The sequence below is a fragment of the Mus pahari genome, chromosome 5, assembly GCF_900095145.1.
Source record: "Mus pahari chromosome 5, PAHARI_EIJ_v1.1, whole genome shotgun sequence".
Classification (NCBI taxonomy): domain Eukaryota; kingdom Metazoa; phylum Chordata; class Mammalia; order Rodentia; family Muridae; genus Mus; species Mus pahari.
Window position 1 is genome coordinate 42,745,064 of NC_034594.1, and position 23,077 is coordinate 42,768,140.

General features: G+C 41.4%; 1 protein-coding gene across 1 annotated transcript in view; it reads right to left on the reverse strand.

Annotated features, from left to right (window-relative positions):
• Positions 1 to 23,077, reverse strand: part of Dytn (dystrotelin) — a 62,484-nt gene that overhangs the window by 24,314 nt on the left and 15,093 nt on the right. Inside the window, exons 7-10 of the mRNA XM_021199128.1 lie at positions 16,591 to 16,662; positions 16,220 to 16,383; positions 12,790 to 12,901; positions 10,512 to 10,657 (exon numbers count right to left, since the gene is read on the reverse strand). Coding sequence (XP_021054787.1) covers positions 10,512 to 10,657; positions 12,790 to 12,901; positions 16,220 to 16,383; positions 16,591 to 16,662 — 494 coding nt within the window. The remainder of the gene's footprint in view (positions 1 to 10,511; positions 10,658 to 12,789; positions 12,902 to 16,219; positions 16,384 to 16,590; positions 16,663 to 23,077) is intronic.

Consider the following 23,077-nt stretch of genomic DNA (forward strand, 5'->3'; position numbering starts at 1 on the left):
ACACACACACACACACACACACACACACGCACACACACACACACACACACTCAGAGACAGTCTGACATAAGGAGGCCCAAAATAACAAGGCTCACAGGAGGGACAGGCTCCAGTTAGTGACAGCAAGGTCAGTTAACACCAGAGATAATCAGATGGTGAGAGGCAAGCACAAGAATATAAGCAACAGAAACCAAGGCTACTTGGCAACTTCAGAACCCAGTTCTCCCACTACAGCAAATCCTAGATACCCTAACACACCTGAGAAGCAAGATTCTGCTCTAAAATCCCATCTCATGAAGATGGTAGAGGACCTTAGGGAGGATATAAATAACTTCCTTAAAGAAATACAGGAGAACACAGGTAAACAGGTAGAAGCCCTTAAAGAGGAAACACATTAAGTCCCATGAAGAAATTCAGGAAAACACAATTAAACAGGTGAAGGGATTGAACAAAACCATCCAAGATCTAAAAAATGGAAATAGAAACAATAAAGAATTCAGAAATAGAGACAACCCTGGAGATAGAAAATCCAGGAAAGAGATCAGGAGTCACAGATACAAGCATCACCAATAAAATACAAAAGATAGAAGAGAGAATCTCAGGCGTAAAATGGTCCATAGAAGACATTGATACAAAAGTCAAAGAAAATACAAAGTGCAAAAAGCTCCTAACCCAAAACATCCTGAAACTTCAGGTTGCAAGGGCAACCACATTTGTAAAAAAAATGTTACTAAAGCATAAATGAAAAGACAAAACCGAAGAATAATTGTTATAGAAAAGAGCAAAGAATCCCAATTCAAAGGGCCAGTAAACATCTTCAACAAAATCATAGGAAAAAAAAAAACTTCCCTAAGCTAAAGAAAGAGATGCCCATAAATGTACAAGAAGCCTACAGAATCCCAAATAGATTGGACCAGGAAAGATATCCCTCCTGTCACATAATAATCAAAACACCAAATGCACAGAACAAAGAAAGAATATTAAAAGTGGTTAGGGAAAACAGTCAAGTAACATATAAAGGAAGACCTATCAGAATTACAGCAGACTTCTCAACAGAGACTCTAAAATCCAAACGATCCTGGGCAGATTTCATACAGACACTAAGAGAACACAAATGCCAGTCCAGGCTACTATCTATACCCAGCAAAACTCTCAATTCCCATAAATGTAGATACCAAGATATTCTATGACCAAACCAAATTTAAACAATATCTTTCCACTAAACCAGCCCTACAGAGGATAATAGAAAGAAAACTCCAAAACAAGGGGGGAAACTATACCCAAGAAAAAACAAGAAATTAATCTTCTCACAACAAACACAAAAGAAGAGACCCACACAATCATAATCCCACCTCTAACAACAAAAATAACAGGAAGCAACAAGTTTTTAATATCTCTCAACATCAAAGGAGTCAATTCCCCAATAAAAAGATGTAGAGGCTAGCAGACTAGACACATAACCAGTACCCAGAATTTTGCTACATACCTTGGTGACAGAGACACTAACTCAGAGTAAAAGGTTAGAAAAAAAAATTCCAAGTAAATGGTCCCAAGAAACAAGCTGGAGTAGCCATTCTAATATCCAATAAAATAGACTTTGAACCAAAAGTTATCAAAAGAGATGGAGAAGGACTCTTCATACACCTCAAAGGAAAAATCCACTCAATTCTGAACATCTATGACCCAAATGCAAGGGCAACCACATTTGTAAAAAAAAAAATGTTACTAAAGCATAAAGCATATATTGAACCTCACACAATAATAGTGGGAGACATCAACACCCCACTCAAACCAATGGACAGATCATGTAAACAGAAACTAAGCAGAGACACAATGAAACAGAAGTTTTGAACCAAATGGATTTAACAGATAACTACAGAACATTTCAGCCTAAAACAAAAGAATATACCTTCTTCTCAGCACCTCATGGTACCTTCTCCAAAACTGACCATATAATTGGACACAAAACAAGCCTCAACAGATAGAACATAGAATTAATCCCATGCATTCTATCAGATCACCATGGACTAAGGCTGGTCTTCATACAACAAAAACAACAGAAAGCCCACATACTCATGGAAGGTGACTAACTCTCTACTCAATGATAACTCGGTCAGAGAAGAAATAAATAAAGAAATTAAAAGCTTTCTAGAATTTAATGAGAACGAAGGCACAGCATACCCAAACATATGGGACACAATGAAAGCAGTGCTAAGAAAAAAGCTCATAGCTCTGGGTGCCTCCAAAAAGAAATGGGAGATATTCCACACTAGCAGCTTAAGAAGACATCTGAAAGCTCTAGAACAAAAGGAATCAAATACAGCCAAGAAGAGTAGATGGCAGGAAATAATCAAACTCAGGGCTGAAATCAACCAAATAGAAACAAAGAGAAAGAACTATGAAAAGAACAAAATAAAGAGCTGGTTCCTTGAGAAAAATCAACAAGAAAGATAAACCCTTAGCCAAACTAACTAAAGGGTAGAGACAGTTTCCAAATTAACAAAATCAGAAGTGAAAAGGGAACAGAAATGTACAACAGAAATGTACAAAAATTCTAAAAAAAATTATCAGATTCTACTAGAAAGGCCTATACTCAACAAAACTGAAAAATCTAGATGAAATGAATGATTTTCTAAACAGATACCAGGTACCAAAGTTAAATCAGAATCAGATAAACCATCTAAACAGTACCATAAAAATCTAAAGAAATAGAAGCAGTTATTAAAATTCTCCCAACCAAAAAAAGCCCAGGGCCAGATGGTTTTAGTGCAGAATTCTATCAAATTTTCAAAGAAGACCTAAAACCAATACTTCTCAAACTATTCCACGAAATAGAAACAGAAGGAACACTACTTCATTCATTCTATGAAGCCCAAGATACACTGATACCTAAACCACACAAAGACCCAACAAAAAAGAGAACTTCAGACCAATTTCTCATGTGAATATCGATGCAAAAAAATCAACAAAATTCTCACAAGCTGAATCCAAGAACACATCAAAATGATCATTCACCATGATCAAGTAGGCTTCATCCCAGTAATGCAGGGATGGTTCAATGTATGGAAATCCATCAATGTAATCCACTATATAAACAAACTCAAAGAAAAAAAACTCACATGATCATCTCATTAGATAAAATACAACATGTTAAAAATCTTGGAAAGATCAGGAACTCAAGGCAGATACCTAAATATAATAAAAGCAGTATATAGCAAACCAATAGTCACTTTCAAATTAAGTGGAGAGAAACTTGAAGCAATCCCACTAAAATCAGGGACAAGACAAGGCTGCCTACTCTCTCCCTATTTATTCAATATAGTGCTTGAAGTTCTAGTTTAAGCAATTAGACAACAAAAGGAGATCAAAGGGATACAAATTGGAAAGGAAGAAGTCAAGATATAATTATTTGCGGATGATATGATAAGTGACCCAAAAAGTTCTACCAGAGAACTCCTACAGCTGATAAACAACTTCAGTAAAGTGCCTGGATATAAAATTAACTCAAACAAATCAGTAGCCTTCCTCTACACAAAGGATAAATGGGCTGAGAAAGAAATTAGAGAGACAACACCCTTCACAATAGTCACAAATAATATAAAATACCTTGGTGTGACTCTAACCAAGCAAGTGAAAGATCTATATGACAAGAACTTCAAGTCTCTGAAGAAAGAAATGAAGGAAGACCTCAGAAGATGGAAGAGATCTCACATGCTCATGGATTGGCAGGATTAACACAGTAAAAATGGCCATCTTACCAAAAGCAATGTACAGATTCAATGCAACCCCCATCAAAATGCCAACTCAATTCTTCACAGAGATAGAAAGAGTAATTCTCAAATTCATCTGGAACAGCAGCAGCAGCAGCAGCACCCCAGGATAGCAAAAATAATTCTCAACAATAAAAGAGCTTCTGGGGAAATCACTATCACTGACCTCAAACTCTACTACAGAGCAATAATGATTAAAGACACAGACATGTAGATCAATGGAATAGGACTGAAGACCCAGAAATAAACCCACACACCTATGGTCATCTGATCTTTGACAAAGAAGCCAAAACCCTCCAGTGGCAAAAAGACATTGTTTTAAACAAATGGTGCTGGTTCAATTGGTAGTCAGCATGTAGAAGAATGCAAATTGATCCATTTTTATCTCCTTGTACAAAGCTCAAGTACAAGTGGATCAAGGACCTTCACATAAATCCAGATACACTGACTCTAATAGAAGAGAAAGTGGGAAACCCTTGAACACATTGGCACAGGGGAAATTTTCCTGAATAGAACACCAATGGCTCAGGAACTAAGACCAGCAATTGACAAATGGGACTTCATGAAATTGCAAAGCTTCTATAAGGCAAAGGACACTGTCAATAGGCCAAAATGGCAACCTACAGATTAGGAAAGGATCTTTACCAACCCTAAATCCAGTAGAGGGCTAATATCCAACATATACAAAGAACTCAATAAGTTAGACTCCAGAGAACCAAATAACCCTACTTAAAAATGGGGTATGAAGAATTGAATGCTACTCCTTGCTGATGTGGTGTGTCACTGGTGAGCACCATCTTCTGAGACATGAAAGATGACTCATTCTTTCTGAGATAGGGTTTTTTTGTGTACTCCTGGGAGCTCTGGAACTCTAGACCAGGTTGGCCTAGATCAGATACCCGCTTGCCTCTGTCTCCCAAGTCAAAGGCAGCAAGGAGAGACTACTGTCCATACTGAACTTTTAATGAGTCTCTGGCTATACTTGTAACTAGCTTCAGCTATGTGACTACTGGGGACTAAGTGATAATTTATGTGTAAGACTGCTTTGTATGTTTTGTGGTTTTGTAATGTAAGTAAATTGATTAACTCTTATTTCATTGATGTTAACCAATTGTGCAGTGTACAATTAAATATTCAGCATCTCTCTTTAAAATTGGATTTGTGATCATGGTATAGCTTGTGGAGCAGAGGACTTATTTTTTTCATTTGTCAAAATAGGTATTTGCAGAAGGCTTCAAGAAATATGTTGTTGGATTTTTTAAATGTATAATAAAGTCCATGATTTTTATACAGAAAAAAAAAATGGGGTATGAGCTAAACAAAAAATTCTCAACTGTGGAATCTCAAACAGCCAAGAAGCATCAAGAGAAATGTTCAACATCCTTAGTCATCAGGGAAATGCAAATCAAAATGACCCTGAGATTCCGCCTCACACAGTCAGAATGGCTAAAATCAAAATCTCAGGTAACAGCAGATGCTGGCAACGATGTGGAGAAAGATCAGTCCTCCATTGCTGGTGGGAGGTACAACCACTTTGGAAAACAATCTGGTGGTTCCTCAGAAAACTGGAAATAGTTCTACCTGAAGATTCAGCTATACCACTACTAAGCATATACTGTAAAGATGTTCCAATATATAATAAGGACATGTACTCCACTATGTTCATAGCAGCATTATTTATAACAGGCAGACACTAGAAACAGCCCAGATGTCCCTCAATGGAGGAATGGATACAGAAAATGTGGTACATTTACGCAAGGGAATTCTACTCAGCTATTAAAAATGATGACTTCATGAATTTTGCAGGTGAATGGATGGATCTAGGAAATATAATCCTGAGTGAGGTAACCCAGATCCAAATGAACACACATGGTATGTACTCAGTGATAAGGGGATATTAGCCTAAAAGCTCAGAATACCCACAATACAAGTCACAGGCCATATGAAGCTTTTCATTAAGGAAGGTCAAAATGTGCTTAAACTTTACTTAGAAGGAGAACAAAATAATCATGGGAGGTAGAGAGAGTGAGGGAATTGGGAGGGAAAGAGGAGGGGACAGAAAAAAAAAAGGCAGGGCAGGATCAGGTATGGAAAGAGACAGGAGAGAGTTCCAAAGGGTCAGGAGAATGAATAGAAATTTGTAGCAATGGAGGTATGGGAAATGGGGTAACCACTAGAAAATCCTAGATGCCAGGAAAGTGAGAAGTTTCCAGGACCCAGTGGGAAGGACATTAGCCAAAATACCCAGCAGAGGGGAGATAGAACTTGAAGAGACCACCTCCAGTAGATAAGCATGGCCCCCCAGTTGAGGGATAAGGCCACCCACTCATCTCAAAATTTTAAACCAGAAATTTTCCTGTCTAAAGGAAATGCAGGGACAAAAAAAAAAAAATGGAGCAGAGAGTGAAACAAAAGCCATCCAGACACCACCTCACCTGGGATCCATCCCATCTGCAGACACCAAACCCCAACGCTATTGCTGATGCCAAGGCATGCTTGCAGACAGGAGTTGGCTGCCCTCTGAGAGGCTTCACCAGCATCTCATTAGGACAGATGCAGACACTCAAGGACATAGGACTGATCCCAGGGACCCCAATGGAAGAGTTAGGGAAAGGACTGAAGGAGCTGAAGGGGATTGCAACCCTATAGGAAGAACAACAATATCAACTAACTGGACCCCTCAGAGCTCCCAGGGACTAAACCACCAACCAAAGAGTATACACGGGACAGTCCATGGCTCCTGCTACATACGTAGCAGAGGATGGACTTATCTGGCATCAGTGGGGGGAGGGGGCAGCCCTTTGTCCTGTGGAGGTTTGTTGCTCCAGCGATGCTAGAGGGGTGAGGTGAGAGTAGGTGGGTGGCCAGGTGGGAGAGCACCCTCTTAAAGGCAAAGGGGAGGGGAATGGGATGGGGGTGATGTGGAGGGAAAACTGGGAAGGGGGACAATATTTGAAATACAAATAAATAAAATAACCAATTAATATTAATAAAATCAAATGCTGAGATCAGGTGCATGTAGGAGTTACTTCCTTACCACTTTGAATGTTTTATTCATGAAGTTCCCTTCACATATATTGTTTCATCAGGGGACATAACAGTTTTCTGGAAACCCTGAAAAATACTTCAACACTATACTAGAGGGCTGTTTGCAATTGTGGAACCACTTAGAAAGGCACAAAAGTGTGAAAGAAAAAAACCAGTCCAGAATAGACTGTGTGAAAGATATTTGTTTACAGTGTGAAGCTGGAACAAGACAGCAAAACTCACCTCCAGTCCAACGGCAACTTGAAGAGGCATGCGCGGACAACCTTTGTCTCTGTCTCTACACATCTCTAAGTGCTACAGTGGCACCTTGAGTATTGATTTTGGATTACATATAAGAGTTTGCAAGTAGGTGAATATGTAAACCCTGAACCCGTGTATGACTAGGAATGGTGGATCAATTTCACTGTATAAATCTCTACATTATAAAATGAATAGCTCAGAGCAGGAAGCAGCCTAGAAGCTACTATTTTGTATAAAGTAGAATAAGCAGCACGTAGCTTGAGCGCCACAGACAGGTAGTTCACACAAGAGAATATGATGCTAAATGAACCTGTTTAAAAAAGTACTTAACCTCACTGGTATTCACTGGGGAAAAAGTACTTAACTTCACTGGTAAGCACTGGAGAAAGAAGTACTTAACCTCACTGGTAACCACTGGGGAAAAAGTACTTAACCTCACTGGTAATCACTGGGGAAAAGCCTGCCTGATCTCCATGAAAACAAAGCTAATCTCACGGAGTCTTGGGTAGAAGGACAGCGGTCATGTGATGATACACCCCACCAAGGCTTGCAGGGATACGGGACAGCTGTGGGAGCCTCAGCCCCACCCAAGCTTCCCATCATAGGCTAGCTCATGCCCAGGACTGACCATGAACAAGGCCAATACATTCCCGAGCCAATCTATGACCTTTGGTACCCTTGTTAACTCCCTGCTCACGCCATTCTAGTCTATGTTAATGTCATCCTGTTCAGCTTTCTGGCATACTTTCTGTTTGTTTAGATCTTGTTTTCCATCCTCACTGACATAGCATAATTTTTAGTCTATGTGTCTCATTTTTGTTTGTTGTTAAGCTTGCCCATAGTTTCTCTATAAAATAAGATAGATTATCAATGAGAGTTTCATGAAATTTCTAGCTGGTTATTGCTAGGAGAGTGAAGAGCTGTCAATTTTATGCAAATTTCTTTCATGTTCCACTATCAATCAAAGCCTTAACTCTAGTGTTTTCTGCTAAGTTCCTCTGGTTTCCTAGGGGGTTATATCAGCTGCAGAGGCAAGTGATTTCATCTTCTCTTCCTCGGCATTTTAATTTTGTTTTTTTTTATTACATTTGCAAGAACTTCCCCCAAATATTTAATAAGGGTAATGTCTGACATCTCACTTTCAATTATGCTCTTATAAATAAAAGTTATTCTTGCTGATGTGCACAGTCATGTGTAAAGCAAATCTATAGCAAAAGGAAGGAGGCATCTTCTCATGCAGATTGCTTGCTGAATTATTAAACCAATCCAGTGCTGTCACTTGGCAATAACTGTTACCTTAGAAGATGAGCATCCCTGATTTGCCAGCTTAATAAGGAGCAAGGGGAACTCTTTGCCTGTGATCCTATTTGTGAAATTATAACATGCACATTCCCAGACCAGTCAGAGTTTCTGAGTTCATGAATACCTGGACCAAGTTGAAAACTACATAATGCTATCTGGGGGGGGGGGGGTCTAACCATATTTATTATACCTGGAGTAGATCAGATATAATGCAAAGAGTTTAAATGAACTTTAGTGTTGTACAGCCCTTGCAATTCCCTCTGTTGATCTTGTCCCCACAAATATTATGTTGACAGAATGAAAGACAGGCTTTTGCTGCGATGAGGTGAAGAAAGTAAGTCACAGTAAAAAGGCCCCCCATGCTGCTGGATGAGACCAAGGCTTCCCTGTCTGTCCCAGCTCCTAGCAAACTCCAGGAGTTTGTATTTTCCTTCACCCTGATTCTAAGCATGCACACTTGCTAATGTACAGTGATGCTCCTGGGAAGTATTCCAGCAGGCTATCAAAATGATGGCTTGTGAGGTTGAAAGAAAGCTCAGTGGCTAGAGTGCTTGCCTTACAAACAAGAGGCTCTCCGTCTGAATTTCAAATCCCTCATTTAAATAGCCCAGTGTGGGGGCCATGTACCTTCATCCCAGCATGGGGGAAAGAGTCAGAGCTGGAGCTCGCTGGCTGGATAGCCAGCACTTTACTTGGCAAGTTTCAGGCCAGTTGAGAGAGAACTATCACAAACAAGGGGAGGGGGCACTGGAGAAATGACTAAATGGTTAAGAGCACTGCGTTCTTCCAGAGGATAGGGGTTCGATTCTCAGCACCCTGGCAGCTCACAAACATTACAACACCAGTTACATGGGATCCAATGTCCCCTTCTGGACTACACGAGCACCGGGCATGAATATGGCACATAGGCATATATGCAGACAAAACCCCCATACACATGAAGATAAATACAATTTTTAGGAAAAATTTGGACAGTGTCTAGAGAATAACACTTTGAAGTTTTCCTCTGCCCTCCATATTGACATGTGGTTATACCCCAAAACACATGGGCATCTGCACACATATTATATGAATATGAATATATATATCCAAAAAATTATAGTTTGCATCAGGAGTGGTGGGAATACATCTGTAAATTTAGCACTGGGTAGGTGAAATAAAATGGGTGGTTAGTTAAGAGGCTAGCCTGGGTCACACAGTGAATTCAAGGCCAGCTTGGGATACATACCAAAAAAAAAAAAAAAAAAGCAAAGCAAGACAAGACAACAGAATACAATGTAATGATTATTTGGAGGCTAATGACAGGGGACACTTTACCACTTAGGGCAGTTGAACAGAAGAATGAGAAATTTCATCTATAGCATAAGTCTGATTTCACCCATGCTGAAGAGCAAAAAGCACTCACAGAGCAGTTACTCAAACAGAAATCTTCTAAGCCCCAATGCCTTGCAAGAGCAATTACTTCAGTGGCCACTACATGGCACTGTTGCCTCTTAGTTCTCTATAAACCTAAAGGCTGTAAAAAGTAATTTCATCTTTACCCTCTTCCCATCCTTGCCCTCCATAGGGGCTTTACCATTACATCTGCTGCTGGGCCTCATAAATGATTCAAGCACTGAGAATTAGTAGCTATTGAGTTCTCAGCCTGTGTATCTCCTCCTCCAAGGTTCAGGGAATATCACAGAAGTGGAAGCAGAAAAAGATCTAAAAGAAAGAGAATGGGATGGAGGGGTGGACCACCATCTCCCAAGCTCGCCACCCGTGACTATCTGAACAGGGGGCCTGCTCAAGATTGGCCCCACCAGCATTTCATGACCAGGGGAAGAGAAGTTCTTGAGACCCTACACCTCACAGAGATTTATATTCAGTTAAAGGTTGGCGGGGGTGAGAAAGAAAGAAACAGACATGAGACATGAAAGGAGGAAGATATGAAAGTAGAAAGAGGACTCTGGAAAAGGAAAGAGATAGCAGGAGGAATAGGAGGCAAGAGAAGGTAATATGGCGAAAAATGATAAAATATATAAATGCATGAAAATACTATAATAAACCCATGATGTATAATTAATATATGGCAATGAAAATAAACTTAAAAGAGAGAAAACCTGTGGCTGTAATCTATGCTGGCTGTGTCAGCAGCCCCACACCACACACCTGGCCGGTCCATGGCTAGCTGAGTCCCTTGAAGCCAGCTGGTCCAGCAGCCACTGTCTCCCCATAGCTCCTGCCCTCTGGTGTTTCTGAGGCAGGTTATTTCTGAGGCTCCTGAAGAGGAGTTTTGTATTCTCTGTTGCTGACATCTGCGGAAATGAACAATATTGAAAGGGGTCCTTGAGGGGTAGACAAGATGGCTCACTGGGTAACCTGACCACCCGAGTTTGACCCTCTATCCATATGGTGGAAAGAGAAATCTGGTGTCCACAAATTGTCCTCTGATGTCCACGTGTTGGCACACATGCGCACCCACATACAAATGAATAAAAGTCATAAAATCAAGCCAGTAAAAAAAAAATTAAAGAGCATCAGATCAGTTTAAGCCTGACCTTTCCTTATCCATTGGTAATGCCATGGTGCACTATCAAAGTTTTGGTAACTATTTCTTCTATTGTTGACGATTGGGAAAAATAATCTTCCTTGCTCCTAGAATTTCTTCATACCCGGCATATATAAATCTGCATGTAGCACAAGTCTCCAAGCTGAATTCCCCAACTACTTCAATAAATAACTGCTTCTTAAAGAGAATAGGGATTCTAAAAACTGTAAGAAGGGACCACATCAGACTGAGTTTGATTGCTAACATTTGGAGATGTGGGTTCCTTTAAGAATAAGGTGATGATTTGTGGATTCATCTCTAGGAACACCCTCCCCAGTTTGCTACTGTATAGAATGTCAGGTAGTGGATGACCCTAAACCCACCCATCCTGCCCACCTAAGCAACTTCAGGGAAAAGAAACAACCATGTTCAAGTTGAAGACTCCAGTTCTCAAGAATAAAGATCTAGTAACAAGATGACCACACGGTGTCACTATAACACCGTCAAGTTGCAGGCTTCCAGGGCCAGAAAGGTATTCAGAAGCAATGAATTAGAGCAAAGCTGGAGCAGTTTAGCAAGGCTGTATAGGCACCAGAAGAAAGTATTTGGGGAAAATTCAGGCACCTGCTTTTCCTGGATGGACTTTGATCTTGAAGAGAGAATTTGAAAGAACTGGAAAGCTGTCTTTGGTGAAGGCAATCCAACTGCAGCCTCCACTACAATGACACCGAAAGGAACTTCGTGGTACAGATTCACCCCAAATCAGTGGTTTAAAAAGACAGTATTTTCTCACTCCTCAGGCCCCCCAACTGCCACCCACCCCCCCTAAGAATAGCAAAATGCTTTTTTGCATTATATTTTTCTTTCTTCTTAGAATTAAATGCACTTGCTGGTTACTAACGATTTCTTTAAAAGAATCAGGAGTTATAAAGTTTTACTTTTTCAGCAAAAAGCTAGATACGTTTTATTTTTTTTCTTTTTATTCCAAAGGGAAAGGAAAAAGATACTTGAAATTTAGGACTCAGGGAAAGTCGTATTAAAGCCTTTCCAAAGAAGGACCACAACCAGAAGGTTTGCCATGTCATCTCCAGCAAATCAACCCCCTTATTCTTCTTCATCCATTCCAGGTGCTAATGCCTGTTCCTTGTAACTTTGACAGATGTTTCCTAGTAGGTAGCATGAGATCAATTGATAATGCAGCCCATTAAACCTTTTCTTGTTCCCAAAAACATTTACAAAAACCCGAGATGTAAACAAAGCACATTTATGTTTAATCTCATGGCATGTATCAATCATTAAAAAAAAACAAAAAAACAACAAAAAAAAACAATAAAAGACATGACTTTTTTCTACAGTGCATACTACTATTGGGTCACACGAGAGCCCTGTTACACTGAGAAAAGTTGATTGTTAAGCCAGCCCTTTCCGGTGTCTTAAGTGTTAACTGACAGAAGGAAAGTTTTTTTTTTTTTAAATTGGTTATTTACATTTCAAATGTTGTCCCCCTTCCTGGTCTCCCCTTTGCAAACCTCCATCCCATCCACTCTCCCCTTTGTCTCTAAGATGATACTCACCCACCCACCCACTCCAGCCTCAACCCTCTAGCATCTCCCTACACTGGGGCATAGAGCCTCCACAGGACCAAGGGTCTCCCCTCCCATTGATGCCCAACAAGGCCATCCTCTGCTACATGTGCAGCTGGAGCTATGGACCTATCTATGTGTACTCTTTGGTTTGTGGTTTCATCCCTGGGAGCTCTGAGAGGTCCAGTTAGTTGATATTGTTGTTCTTCTTATGGGGTTGAAGGATCAGCTCAGAAGGAATGATTTTTAAATGAGATGTCTTGTAAGGACAGTAAGGGGGCAGGGAATTTTTTTTCCACACTGCCTTAGCTGTTACCTGGACACATTCCTCCATCACAGTGTGTGACTTCTGGTGGGAATTTTTGTGGAGGCCAGATAAGAAACACAGCTCGCAGATGTCAAAGTCCAGGCACTTTAGACAACGGTATCTGCCAATTGAAATGGAAGTACAGCTTACGCCACTTTCAGTAGGAGAGCAAACAGGTGATATTCAAGTAGAGAATGAGCACCCACAAACATACAAGAGGTGCCTTCTTGGCCTTGCAAAAGTTTTGTGTAGCTTTGAAAATTAGTCAGCACACTTTAAGTGGGAAGGCACCCCCCTTTCCTACACAATGTACAAGATGGAAAAGACGAGGGTTTTAATAAGGATTATTGGATGACCTATCCAGCCCTGTAGACAGCTACAGGGGATTGTCTGGACAGGATACTAATTACCCTGAAGTGTGTTCCTTCATGTTCTGAAGTCATCTCCAGAGTCACAGGAAAGATGGCTGAGTGGATAATACAACTGGTTTGTTGATAATTTTAACAAAGCTTTTCCTACCATCTCATCTCAGTCTTCTATGACTTATAGAACATAAATGATTACCCATCTATCCAGAACTTAATTCTTGTCATGGGGACGACCTTGGATCTTTATGCCTTGTCTTCCCTATCCATCCCTCCCTCCTCTCCCTCCTGCCACACCACGGAGGCTATAGGCTGATGCTGGATGTCTTCTCCAATAACTCTTCCATGCTATTTTCTGAGATGAGGTCTCTCACTGAGTCTGGAGCTGACCCATTTGTCTAGACTGGCCACCAACCCCCAGGGGTCCTCCTGACTCTGTTTCTAGTTGTTTTTTATTTTCCCATAGCTTCTGAGGAAGAGGACTTAGTCCCCACACTTGCAATGTGAATGCTTTATCCATTGAGCCATGTCCCAGCCCCCCTTCTTCCCATAGGGGAGTGAGTGGGCCTTTCATTCTTCCTGTGCCTTCTGAGCATCATGGTGACTTCTGCTCTGTGGTTGCTTCTTCATTAATCTCCTTGGAACTACAGCAGTTGCTTGAGCTTTGAGAGCCAAAGCCAAAAGTTTAAGGCTAAGGTTGTAATATATATAAACAAGTGTTAAGAGACTTCTCTCAAAGAAGCCATCGACATTCCTGGAGTCGGCCATCCTTAGCTCACTGACAATCTTTCTAAGTTTAACTTCATTTTCTTTTTAGTAGACAAAGGCATATTATATAGAATTCTGACACATTTCATGATACATGTTGCTATTTTCTTGGTGGCCTGAGCAAGTCACTTAAAACTCACATAAAGAAAACCCATGATATTCAATGTTATAAAATAATGATTTTGAGGGAAAAGCTTATTTCAATGTAAAAAGTTGTACTTTATGTAATTTTGAATTAATTCTCTATTTGGCTTAGACACACAATGGTTATATAAAGAACACCTTTCTGTAGTTTAATGGTTAAATTATTGTAATGCATGCATTGTGATAAATTATATCCATATTACGACACCATCCATCATAAGAAAAGATTATTTTTCACTATAATATAAAGATTTCTTTGGTCCTGCATGCTTGTTTCCCCATTGATTTGGTTCACTGTTTCAAGCTATTATACGCAGAGGTTTTTATGAGTCAAGCTTTGTTGCCTTCTCCAATTCCCTTGTGAACTCAGTCTAGCTTCTCAGCAAACTTCAAACTTGATTTGCAGATTTCTAGTGGACTCAGCAGACCTGTTTTAACCCATGAAAAACATGTTTCACATCTAACCTGGTGAAGATCAGGAAATACAAGAAGAGAAAGGGACCAAATGGACCAATGAGAAGCCCTGGGGCTCTGACCTCCTCCCCTTCCAGGTCCCTTGCATCTTGTTAGCTATGGAAGTCTGGGAGTTTCATGCTTTGCATAGCTGCATCCCCCCGATCATAAATCATAACTCATGCTCATCTTCAGCCTAGGATTCTCATTTCCTTCTTTCCTTCTCTTTAAAACCTATATCCCAACCTCTTTCTGTCTCTATCTGTCTCTCTGTCTCTGTCTCTGTCTCTGTCTCTGTCTCTGTCTCTCTCTCTCTCTCTCTCTCTCTCTCTCTCCTTTCTTTTTTTTTCCCCTGTTTTTCCAGACACGGTTTCTCTGTGTAGCTCTGACTGTCTTAGAACTCACTCTGTAGACTAGGCTTGTCTGCCCCTGTCTCCCTAGTTCTTAGAGTAAAGTTATGAGCCACTACTGCCCAGCCATGATACCTCATTTACTTGTTTGTTTGTTTGTTTGTTTGTTTGAGACGGAGTCTTTCTGTGTAACCCTGCTTTTCTTGACACTTACTATGTGGACCAGGCTGGCATCCAGAGTTTCTCTCTGCCTCCCATGTGCTGGGATTGAAGCTGTATACCATCACACCCCGAGGAAGGGGTTTTAACTGTGACTGTTAAAGTCAAGGAGAGGTCGGAAGTTCTCATCCATAAATCTAGCTTTCGCATGTGTCCATGTCTCAGAAGATCTGTTCCAAATTGATGGTTCCTTTGAATCCCACACCTTGCTCTCGTGATGGTAAGGCAGGGAATCTGGATTTAGACCACCAGTCTCTATTACCTGCTAACACGTAATTTAATGTTTCTGGAAGTTGGAGATAATAGTGTAGCCTTTTGTACAGCTTGTACCACATTTTAAGAAACATGATCCCTGTGAACTGCTTATCCTAATGCTTCTTTCACACTTAACAAACCATTCTTGTAGCTCCAAAGTGTTTAAAAGGTTTATTTGGAACAAAAGACACCTGTTTTATACCTTGGTTCTCAACCTTTCTAATGCTGCAACCCTTTAATACAGCTCCTCATGTTGTGACACCCCCCCCCAAAGATAAATTTATTTTGTTGCTACTTTATAACTGTAATTTTGCTGTTATGAATCATAATGTAAATATCTTATATGCAAGATACCTGATATGTGACCTCTGTGAAAGGGTTGTTTGACCCCAAAGGGATCTTGACCTAAAGGTGAAGAATCACTGCTATAGAAGAAAAGCTGAGTCAGTCAGTGGTGGCGCACACCTTTAATCCCAGCACTTGGGAGGCAGAGGCAGGTGAATTTCTGAGTTCGAGGTCAGCCTGGTCTACAAAGTGAGTTCCAGGACAGCCAGGGCTACACAGAGAAACCCTGACAGAAGAAGAAGAAGAAGAAGAAGAAGAAGAAGAAGAAGAAGAAGAAGAAGAAGAAGAAGAAGAAGAAGAAGAAGAAGAAGAAGAAGAAGAAGAAGAAGAAGAAGAAGAAGAAGAAGAAGAAGAAGAAGAAGAAGAAGAAGAAGAAGAAGAAGAAGAAGAAGAAGAAGAAGAAGACAGGGAATTAATGAGTTAAAGGCAAGAAAATTCCAGATGTATAGAAAGGATCCCAGAGAGAGTCTGGGGCTACGCAGCTCCACCACTGGGCCCATTTGCCAAGTGACCATTTGGGAAATATGATATTGACAGTACCTCAGTCCTATGATCGGGAAGGTTCTGCAGACACTGCACCGCACAGGATGAGTGACTGTTTCCGCGGCTGACAGGCGGTAGCAGGTTGGGAGCCACAAGAGGACCAGAGGTTCAGACTGTGCCCAAGACAGAAATTTCTCTTCCTTGATTCCAGAGCTCAACACCTGGGAAGCAAGAGGAGGCTGAAACACATTCAGGGGGAATCTGCCCCCTTTCTTCCCTCTGTTTCTGTGTCTGTTTTCCAAAGATATCTGAAAGCTAGAGGCAAAGCTGCCTCTAAACTCAGGTCGTCCTGGAATCAGCGTGATGTGTAATTTAAGCAAAGTCTTCAAACTTCTGCCCCAACTCCCAAGGATGTCCAAGCTACTCACCCCATGGAAGCAGCTGTGGATAGCACTTTCCACGGGATGCAACGTGCAGCTCTCTCCCACAACAGTTGGGATCTGCAAAGGCAACCTCGTGTTAGCCCTGAAAAACAGACTTAGTGTGCCCTGAGTAATGATGCTCACAGAAACGGAGGTCAGGCAAGCAACAATTATTGGGCATCCAAAAATGGAAGAACCATCACAATCAAAAGAAAAGAGTAAGTTTAAGTTTTGTGTAATGGAACCTTTGAGTTGGACCGATGAAAAAGGAAAGGGGGGTGGGGGAGTCACAGGAGGAAGGCATCAAGGTAGAAAGGGAAGAAGTCTATTTCCTGACTTCTTAAAACCCCAGGCAGGTTATTTTAATCTTTCTTTCCCACCCCACCCCCACCCCACGGAGGTCACAATGACACTGCCTTCAAGTTTACAATGGCTTTAAGAAAAACCGAGTCAACTGTTTTCATATCATCTCATTTGACTACATGTCAATTCCATGACTTGTTTTGTTCCTCTGTCAACATATCTGACATAAAGAACTTCATAAGAGGAGAGTTTGAGGTTAGTTTGTGGTTTCAGTCTGTGGATTCTGGGCTGTGACAAGAAAGAACAAGCACCAAGCCAGAAGACTGTGGCAAGACAGACCTCATAGTGACCAAGGGGCATAGGGACAAGACACCCAGGGAAATACATCACTGTTGACCTAGTTCTTTAACTAGCCCCCAAAGAAAGTTTCTACCAATAGTCTTATCAGGTCTGTCTCCTTCCATGGGTAATGACATTGGTTAGATCAGAGTCTTTTCGAGATCCAGTTACTTATCAATGATAGGATCTACTGGTTGGAAGCCTTTGATTCAAGAGTCTCTTGGGGCACACTTCATATGCAAACCATAACTCCAGTCTCTGAAGTGGGGTGGTAATCATCATCGTTGAAAGGAAGGAGAGATAGGAAATGACTCACTATGTCAAAAAGAGATATCTACACATTCACGCATTATTTATGGCAGCCAAGATATAAGGACAACCTAGGTGTTCGTTGACATTAATGAATGCTATTCAGCCTTTAAAATAGGAAGTCGTGTCATTTGCTATAGCATGGGTGAACCTGGAAAATATATGCTAAGTAAAATTAAAATTAGTCATACACAGAAATACTGTGTAATCTCTCGTACATAAAGAAATCTTTAAAAACTGAATTTATAGAAACAGAGAGTGGAATGTGACTTCTTTGAGATGGGACTGGAGTGGAAAAATTAGGGACATGTTGCCCAAATAGTATAACTTAAAATTTACGATGGATGGGTTCTGAGGATCTAACACACAGCACAGTAATATGTTAATGATGTCATCTTACGCCCTTGATATTTGACATGAGACCAGGTTTTGGGTCTCCTCATCTTCCAATCATGCTCACACACTGACAGGTGCCCTAAAATATACAGTTCTTGAATATGGATAACTTTTGGGTTCCCAGGGAAACAGATTGGGCTCCTCAGCAGAAACAACTGAAGGCCAGCTGCTAATCATTGATGGCTATCGGCTAGGAGCTGAGTTGGACACTGGAATTTCCTCAAAGTCTCACCAAATATAGTAAAACTAATGTAGCAACCAAGCAGAAACAGACATATGTAACTTCCTTGCCACCTACCAATGACGGTTTAGGTTACCTAACCCTAGCTAAAATTCCCCTACTTTTCTATTTCTACTTTGTCTGGGGTCACCATTTTGATAAATGGTTGACCCTTGAATGCTGCAATTTCTACAGAATAAATGCACTTTCTTTTGCATGTTATTTGAGTCTGGGGTCTTCCTTCAGTGATTATTGGACCCTAACAACAGACAGTGACTGTGGGTGTGATGGGTGTGTAAGTGACTGGACGGTGGTGAACATCACAGTGCTGGGTCTGCCTGTGCTGCCTGTGAGACACAATGCTGTAACAGACTTCCCTCCCTTGCTCCCTCGATCCCTCCCTCCCTCCCTCCTTTCCTTTGTTTTCTTTTCCTTCCTGTATTTCTTCTTTTGAAATAGGATCTTGCAGTCTGGCCTCAAATTCCTGAGCTCAAATAATTAGCCTACCTCCCCATCTCCTGAGTCCCTGGAACCATAGGCATGTGCACACAACACTGCACTTAATATCTTTCATACATATAATTTTTGTTAATTAAATTTTTTTTTATAAACTAAATAGATCAAGGAATCATTGAGAGAGAACATTTTGCTCAAGATTAAAAAAAAAAAAAAGCAAGTTTATTGTGAGATTGGGGTATCTCTCTAGACGTTCTCCCTCTTTGTTAAGGGGACAAAAATTGTTAGATTCTATTTATTGGTTTTTCATAATTTTGTAGATAATTCAGTGGCTCAGTTGTCTGTGCTTTCTTCTGGTCAACCACAGTCACCACAGGGGCATTAACCAAGGGACTAAGAGGGGCATTAACCAAGGGCCTAAGAGGGGTATTAACCAAGGGACTAAGAGGGGTATTAACCAAGGGACTAAGAGGGGCATTAACCAAGGGACTAAGAGGGGCATTAACCAAGGGACTAAGAACCTCTTGTGATTTCCAAGATGGCGATGCATTTAGCTCTGGTCTCTGTGCACACAGATGTGTGCACCCGTCACCTTCATTTCTTCCCATTTGGACAGGAGTCCCAGTTTCACATCTGACGTCTTGCCCAGCACAGGCTGTCAGCCACACTGCCTGCCATCTCAGAAGTAATTGCAGAGACCCCCTGCGGAGTCCATCAACTCAGATAAACATCCTCCTAATCAGGAAAGTGGCACTTAGAAACACTTTGCTGACAATTAGCCAGACAAAAGTCAACAAACATTTGCCTACTAGTAACAAGATGGCTTGTATTTTAAATTGTTAATAACCCTGTCGCCAGTAGAGCAGAAGCAACTACTCCCAATGTTATTTAGTCAAAAAACCACACAGCAGCAGCAGCAGCAGCAGCAGCAGCAGCAGCAGCAGCAGCAGCAGCAGCAGCAGCCTCATTTCCCATTTTTTGCCCTCTGAGTTCTGATGAAAGAACTGGGCCACTCATTAAGAGCATTGCTGACCCAACATTCTTTTTACTCTGGTGTCCTTACCCCCGATGAAACAGAGAGTCTCAGTTCATATGTATAACTGGAAGACTGGATTATCAGCTGTGATTCTGACATTGTAGTTGGGATTCCTACTGTAGTGGAATTTAACCTGATGTTTCCCCCTTTAAATATCTACATAAAGATCTTTTTTTTTTTGTGGATGAATTACCTATTTGGCTAATTTCTTGCTGGTGTTCTATGGAGAAGAATTAAATGTGACTAGGTGGCACACTGGCACAGGCAGGATGGCATTCTGAACGATAATTAGCATTCCTAGGGGATGATTTGAATCACATTGCAAGGACTTGAATTTTCTATCTGAATCTGTCTTGGATCCCATAATGGAAGCCAATGGGATGATAATTTGCTATGCAAATCGCAAAGCTCCTTCCCACTGGCCCTCTCAGAAGCCGGGCACTGCATGGTCAGAGGGAGGAGGGGCAGTGGGAGCCAGCAGCTCAGCAGCTCATTGACCTTGATTGAATTTGAAACCAGCGGATTTTTAAAATCCTTTGAGACTAGAGCTAACTTGAAGCCATGAGTGGTAGTCGGGAAGCCACAAAGACTACCAGAGGAGAGAGGAAATGCTCCTTCTGCCCAGTTCCTTTTATCAAATCCACTTTGAAACTGGCTACTGTTTTCAGTCTGGTGGAGCAAGTGGATGAGCAGATTAAGCCTCTGAGACATGAAGTTGTTAAGGATGAACACCTGCAATGGTGGTTGCCTGAGACATGCCTCAGACAGCAGAAAATCTGCAGTAGGATCTATGTGCTGTTGCAAGCACTGGAAGGGCATTAAAGTATCAATACCTTCACCTGGTGTATTTTGAGTCATGTTGTCACATAGCAGCTAGAAGCTGATGGTTAGGCAGAACTGCATTAAATCGGGGCATCATGAAAACTGCCCTGTATAATATTAGTTTGCTTTCCTTCTGCTGTGATAAGCACCACATTCAAAGACATCTTGTGAAGGGCAGGTTTATTTGGCTTATTTGTTCACTGTCTTCTGTTGAGGGAAGTCAAGGCAGGAACTCAGACAGAAACAGAGGTGGGAACCATAAAGGACCACTGCTTACTGGATTGTTTCCCATGGCTTGATCTGCCTGCTTTCTTATACAATCCAGGACCACGTGCTATGTGTGGTGGCATCTACAGTGGGCAGGGCCCTTTCATATTAATCGTTTATTAAGAAGAAGCCCTACAGATACACCACCAGATGGAGACATTTCCTCAATTAATGTTCTCTCCAATGAATCCAGTTGTGTCATGTTGATAAAGAGCTCACCAGCACACAATCTTACCTTTTTTTTTTTTTTGGCTGAAAAGAAGACTTTAGAGGCCCTCATTCACTAGCTGCAAGATAGCCAAATGCATTGTGTGGTTCCCAGCAGAGCCAAGGGAAGCAGGCATCCATCTGAATGATGAAGATCCTGCCCAGAGCATGGACCCCCTGCCCACATTCCCTCTGCCCTTCCATAAAACCACACTAAACCAATGAGGCAGATTTGAGTCAGAGAAGCTCCTCAGCTTTCTTCAAAGCTGGCTTTAAATCTGTTTCCTTCTCACAATCTCCTGTCTCCCCTTGTCTTTCTACCTCTATCTCTTTTCCTGTCTCTCTGTCTCTCTCTTTTAAAACAGCAAGCAATATGAACTTTAGAGTCCAGTAACAGGAGACAAAAGAAAACAAACAAGCAAAAGCCAGGATGTTGGGACCAATGTCAAGATGTATGATAAGTGTCTCTTGCTTATTTTAGCATTTCTGTATCATCAGGTTTTCATAATTGACATTTCCCACTATGTATCTGATGTTATGGCACTTTTGAACACTCCACACAGGAACAGAAAGGGAGTAGACTCTATGCCAGGAACACACAGACTAATCCTGGAAATTCTTCCCCTTATCCACCATAGTTGATGAATTATTTCGTTTTATTAAGCTTTCCCATAAGACCTGACTCTGTCCACATCTTGCCCCTGAAGTCTGTGCTATTGTTTACCAATTAAAACTACTTTCTAATTCCTTTGTCTCAGAGCTGAATCCTGTCTCTGGGGGGGTGAGGACATTTATGCCTCTCTATTGCTCCTGAGACCCCTGCCCCCAACACTCACTGCCAGCAACATTTTAACCTTACTAAAAAATTTAAAACCTGCTGTCAACTCCGGGCAGACAAGCTTCTGTTTGCAATGGTTGGCAGTCACTGCAGAGACCCATAGCTGGTCAAAGTGCAGAAAATAAATGGCTGTTGAGTGCCTGGCCATGAAGGGGACATCGCATGGCCATAAAGAGGACATCTTTATTACCTCCTCCTCAAGGCTCAGGGAGCATCAGAAAGAACACAAGAGCTGGAGGGGATGGGGAGAAAGACAGAATACTGATTTCTGGACATTACGTGGCTGTTGTCTTCAAACTCAGAGCAGCTATGGTCTCCTGCACAAAGGCTATACAAGACTGAGTCTGTCAGTACTCTGTCATGGGGCTCTGCTCCTCTTGGAGGGTGTAAATGCAACTAATGATTGATGGAAGAGAAAGAGACTTTGTGTGTGTGTGTGTGTGTGTGTGTGTGTGTGTGTGGTGTAGCTATTGGTAAGATATCCAAACTTCTATAATCAAACTCTCACTTGATGTCCTCCCCAGTCTTCTCTTTATACACACCCAATGGCACACATACATGTGCATATAACATGCCCCTCACCCACTGAAGAATGCAGGGTGGCAGCTTTATACAGCCAGGGTCACTCTTCTACTAATCTGTGCTAGAGCAGTATCTAGCGAACATTTGGTTGGGGTAAGAGAAGGAGGTAGATGTAGACATTTCCATTGGTCTACAGGACTGAACAGGTCACAGTAAGACTCAGCGCTAGGCAGCCTCACAGGCCTGAGAATGCCTATGGACAAAACCTGCTATAGTTGAGAGGCTCTAGGCCCTGTGAGATGGACTCCCATTCTAGCCTGTATTATTTCTGGCTGGAGATAGTAACCTTGGGCTTTGAGCAACTAACTCTTAGTGATAGGCAGTCCTTAGAAGGTAAGACTGGAATTTCAATTTACATTTATGCTGACTGCAATGGTCCTGGGCTTAAGACACCTCCCAGCAATACAATGGCTATGGAATTCATAGACTTAAGGACCATAACAACAAGTCTGCCTAGATATTCTACATGGGTTTACTGTTAATGGATATTCCCAGACAAAGCTAGACTTCAAAGACTGGAAGAGCCACTGTGGTGGTCTGAATGAGAATGACACCTATAAACTCATGTTTGAATTCGTAGTTTTCAGTTGGTGGAACTGTTTAGGAGGAATTAGGAGGTGTGTCCTTGCTGGAAGAGGCGTGACAGTAGGACGTGGGTGGGATTTGAGGTTTCAAAAGCCCATACCATTCTCAATTAGCTCTCTCTGTCTCTAAGTCA